This window comes from Ailuropoda melanoleuca, chromosome 16 (assembly GCF_002007445.2).
Source record: "Ailuropoda melanoleuca isolate Jingjing chromosome 16, ASM200744v2, whole genome shotgun sequence".
NCBI lineage: Eukaryota > Metazoa > Chordata > Mammalia > Carnivora > Ursidae > Ailuropoda > Ailuropoda melanoleuca.
Window position 1 is genome coordinate 76,993,182 of NC_048233.1, and position 5,540 is coordinate 76,998,721.

The following is a 5,540-nucleotide window of genomic DNA, read 5'->3' on the forward strand; positions in this document are numbered from 1 at the left end:
AAAAAAAAAAAAAAAAAAAAAAAAAAAAAAAAAAGAAATGGATGTCGAGGTTGTGAACATAGAGCTAAGAATTTTCCTGTATCTTAGGGAAATGGGGACCCCATGGAAAGTAATTGTGAATTTGAGTGGAAGGATGAACAGGAGTTGGAGGAAGCGAGACTCTGGTAAAGAACTTTTTGTGCCTTGAGGAAGTTGGCTGAGGTTCAGTAAGGGGATGCAAGGCAGCGAGAGAAATCCCAGTATCACGCTATTTATAATAGCTGACAAAAAGTGTAACAGGGGGTTTCTTATGAGAATGTACTGAAAGGTTCCAGGAGCTACCACTAAAGAATTGATAATACATGTTGTCAAATCCAGTAACATTATAATAGCTGATAAATATATTTTTAATGATTGATTGCTATGTGCATGGCATGGCGGTAACCTGTGTGGTTAGAATTATTTCATCTGCTTTGCAAATGAAGAAACAATTGCAGAAACTGATGTTAATAGAAATAATAAGGATAATATCAACTAAGACTTACTGAACATTTCCTGTGCTCTGTTTTTGCAGACATTTGGCTGTTTAGTTCTCACCATAAACCTGTGAGATAATTATCTCTCTTCTTTTGTAATTCTTTCACACAGTAGGAGATACATACATAGAGAAGAATTTAAGGATCCTGCCCAAGATCAAGCAGATAATAAGAGGGTAAAGCCAACATTGGATCAAATTGTTAACTTTTTCCTCCAAATTTTTAATCCTTGCCCTACAGTGTTTTGTTATAATAAACGATGTTGAACTAATAATCTCCTTTTGACATGACCATAATAATTATAAAGTCTTTAATCCTATTTCAGACAAGGGTACATCTAGCAATTTCATGAACACACACACACACACACAACACACACACAATTTGGAATCCCTAAATATTATTAAAAATCCAGTGTTGCTTTCATTCAAGAGCACTTTTACTGTGGCTCTTATGTGGCTTCATTTCTTCCCTTTGCAGTCCCCTTACAAGCATGGGTCCCCAGATTTTTCTGCACAATTTTGAAGGTGACTACCACAGTGGTTAAGTGGACTGTATTGGTTTGACTATCAGAGAGACTAATTGCAATCTTGCCTTTTGCACTTGCAACTTGTTTTATCCGGGGTACATTTCTTGGCACCTTACATCCTTGTTTCATCATCTCTAAAGTGAGATTGATCATGTTCATACCCCAGGTGTTATAAGACTTGATTGAGGAAACTTATATGACTGATGATTTATGTCATTTATTACTCAAATTTTGTCTTTTCTGTGTGTGGAGTGTATTTACTTTTGATTTTCATGCTCATTATTAGTCTTGAATGTTAAAGGAGGTGTCTCATGGCAAAAGAAAGTTCCTGGTGTCAGAGAGCTGGGTCCTACAAATTGTGTAATCTGTATGAGCCCCAAGGTTTTCATTTGCCAAATTAGGTTAATGACATTTACTAATTCTCTTTTGAAGAACTAGCGTGAGGATAAAATATTACTATATTTGAAAAATGTTGAAACGTACTGATTACTACATATAGAAAGTACCAATCTTTAAGATGCTTCAATGCTACTGAAAAACTGACCTTATAGACTTAACATGACCTGAATGATATTTAGGGCTTTTGAGATATAATTCCATCTTCAAACTGACCTCTTCTTGGTTAGGAAATGTTCGGTATGAAAGATACGAAGCACTCAGTCTCAGACTATTAGGTAATTCTGTAAGCAATCAGCGGTTCTTTTTTTTTTTATTTTTAAGATTTTATTTATTTAAGAGAGAGAGACACACCAAGAGAAGGGGAACACAAGCGGTGGGGGGGGCAGGAGAGGGAGAAGCAGGCTTCCTGCGGAACAGGGATCCTTGATCCCAGGCCCCTGGGATCAGGACCTGAGCTGAAGGCAGACGCTGAATGCCTGAGCCACCCAGGCACCCCCAAGCAATCAACAGTTCTTGTGAAATGTTTCTATTAGTGTAAAACTTTCCTTCTAGCCTAAAGCCTCAAAATGCTTCATAGAAATCTGGGATTCGAATTAAGAATGAATTCTTTTGAAACCCTATGGAAAACTGAAGGGGAAGAAATCAGTGAGGGAGACAAACCATGAGAAACTCTGGACTCCAGGAAACAAACCGAGGGTTTCAGAGTAGAGGGGTGTGAGGGCCTGGGCTTATCAAATTGATAAGCACAATAAATCTAGTTAGATCCACCAGCCCACATAGTTATAAGTTTTTCTTGGGATGAAAGCTTTTAAGAGCTATTCTTTGCAATTTTCCAATAAAGAATAGAGTGTTACTAACTGTAGTCACTATGTTGTACATAATTACCTTCTCATGTTGTATTATTTGTTTATTTTATAGCTGGAAGTTTCTTCCTTTGACTACCCTCACCCATTTCATCCACGCTTCTTTTTTTTAAGCTTTTTATTTTTTATTACTTTTTTAATAATAATTTTTTATTATGTTATGTTAATCACTATACAGTACATCCTTAGTTTTTGATGTAGTGTTCCATGATTCATTATTTGAGTATAACACCCAGTGCACCATGCAATATGTGCCCTCCTTAATACCCATCACTGGGCTATCCCTATTCCCCAACCCCTCCCCTCTGAAGTCCTCAGTTTGTTTCCCAGAGTCCGTAGTCTCTCATGGTTCTTTCCTCCTTCTGTTACCCCCCTTCGTTTATCCACCTTTCTTATCCCCAACTCTGGCAACCACCAATCTTTTCTCTGTATCTGTGAGTTCAGTTTATTGATTTATTTATTTTTTTGAAAGCATCTTTCCTTTTCTTTTTAAATTCATTTAGCCAACATATAATACATCATTACTTTCAGATGTAGAGTTCAGTAATTCATCAGTTGGATATAACACCCAGTGTTCGTCACAACATATGTACTCCTTAATCCCCATCACCTATTTAACCTGTCCTTCTAGCCACCTCTCCTCTGTTTGCTTTCTATAGTTAAGAACCCATTTCTGGATTCGCCCCCTCTCTGTTTTTCCCTATACTAATTTTTTTTTCTTAATTTCCACATGAGTGAAATCATATGGCATTTATCTTTCACTGACGAACTTGTTTTGCTTAGCCTAATACTCTCTAGCTCAGACCTTGTCATTGCAAATGGAAAGATCTCATTCTTTTTGATGGCTGATTAATATCCCATAATATTCCCATATATGGGGATATATATATATATATATAATCCCATAATATCATATATATCATAATATCTGTATCTATATATCTATATATCTATAGCTATCTATAGCTATATCTATATCTACACATATGGATATATATACCACATCTTTATCCATTCATCATTTGATGGAAACCTGGGCTGTGTCCATAGTTTTGCTACTGTAGATACTACTGATATAAACATCAGGGGACATGTATAACTTTTTGTACTCTCTGAAATAAAGAGTTTTAAAAATTCATGAGAAAACCCCTGGATTGCACATATTCAAGGCATGGCTGCTGATCTGCCCTGCTCACTATGAGACCAAAATTCTATTGCCAATTCTAACTTGTCAGTCCACACTACCGCTTTACTAGGAAAACACAAACAGCGAAACAAAGTGGCTTCCTGCTGCAAAAGTAGGTTCACTCTAACTCCATTAACTAGATATACTCAAGTAAATATTTCTGAATGCCTCTGGTACTTTCTTTTATTCCATTGATACAATTCTACTTTAAATGAAATAATATACTTTTTTTCCTTCAAACTGGGTTTTATCTTTCTGTACTTCAATCTCAAAAATATGTTTTATCTGTTGTGTATTCTAAATGCATATTTAGTCTTGAAAACATTTTTAATTCTTTCCCCCTTAGAGTTGCAGAATTTTCTTGTAGTTCCTATATTCCAATCCTATAAATTAGCTGAATATTTCCAGGCTTCTGGAATGCTACATTTAAAAAATACATAATGGTTCAATCATCTTCATAGTCAAAGGTAACAATAAGAAAAATCATTTATGAAATAAATTACATATACTTATATAACTGTTTTGAAATTTACTATAGAGAGAATTAAAAATCATAGATAACAGGCTATTCTTTATTTATGGTTGCATACTGTTTGAATATTTGTGATTGTATAAATATGTTTCTTCTATCAAACCAAAATATAGAGAAAGATTGAGGAGTATTTCATAATCAGCAATGTCAGAATTGAGCTCTGAGGAAAAGAATGAACCAGGCTGGTGATATGAGGGAAGCTACTAGATTGAGGGCAGAAGTACAGAAAAAGTGAGGAAATCAGGTACATTATATTAGAGTGTTTTGGGCGAGTAAGGATATACACCACCATATTTGATATCTGTATATATTAAGGAATCAACCAATACCCTCAATTCATCTTTTACTTTCTGAAGTTATTGTGGTACGCCATAGCTTTCTCATGGCATTTTTCACTTCTGCATTCCTCAGTGTGTAGATCAGTGGGTTGAGAAAAGGGGTCCCAATAGTATAAAATATGGTCACCATCTTGTCCATGGAGAAAGTGCTTGGGGGGCGTGAATATATGAATATACATGGACCGAAGAATAAGACTACTACAATGATATGAGAAATGCAAGTAGAGAGAGCTTTTTTCCTCCCTTCTGCACTGTGGTTTCGCAGGGAATGCAAGATGACAATGTATGAGATCATCAGGATCACAAAACTGCCTGTGCAAACAGTCCCACTGTTAGTCGCCCATTCTAGGTTGATCAGATAGGTGTCCATGCAAGCAAGTTTCAGCAAGGGTTGCAAATCACAGCAGTAATGATCAATCAAATTGGGTCCACAGAAAGGCAATCTCAAGGCCAGGATAATCTCAGTGATGGCATGGATAAAAGCCCCTATCCATGCAAGAATGATGAGGATGGTGCAGGCCTGCTGACTCATGATGGTTGGGTAACGTAAGGGCTTACAGATGGCCACATAGCGATCAATGGCCATGAGGATGAGCACAAAGACTTCCATGGTGCCAAAGAAATGTAGTGCAAAGACTTGAGTCATGCATTCATTGTAAGAAATGGTTTTTGTTGCAGAGAGTGAATCCGCAATTAGTCTGGGGGCTATGGAAGTTGAAAAGCAGAAATCAACAAGGGACAAATAAAATAAGAAAAAGTACATGGGGCTCCCAAGTGTCCGGCTGGACTTGATGGTCACAATAATAAGGGAATTCCCAACCATGGTTCCCACATAAAAAATGAGGAAGATTACAAATACTATTTTCTTTTTCATAGGATCTTGGGTCAATCCTAGCAGTATGAACTCAGCTACACTCTTATTTTCTTGCATTATTTCAGGCAAAGTGGAGAAAGCACGGGATAGAAATAATCAATCTGCAAAGAAAATTAAAAAAAAAAAAAACATTTTGCAATTTGTACTCCATTCGGAGGTCAAATCCATGTGCTTGATCATGAACATGCCGCTTACCAGGGGGTAATCTCTTACCTTCCACATTAATTGCTTCTGAGTAAAGTGGAAATCATAATATTTATTCACAATCTCTTTATCTGATGGCTTATGGAAACAAGGAAATATA

General features: G+C 36.4%; 1 protein-coding gene across 1 annotated transcript; it reads right to left on the bottom strand.

The window, feature by feature from the left end:
- Positions 1–4,360: 4,360 nt before the first annotated feature.
- LOC100475020 (olfactory receptor 4C11) lies at positions 4,361–5,293 on the bottom strand. Its single transcript, XM_002929976.4, has one exon. It carries the CDS (start codon positions 5,291–5,293, stop codon positions 4,361–4,363), a length of 933 nt encoding a protein of 310 aa, XP_002930022.2.
- Between the last annotated feature and the right edge of the window lie 247 nt (positions 5,294–5,540).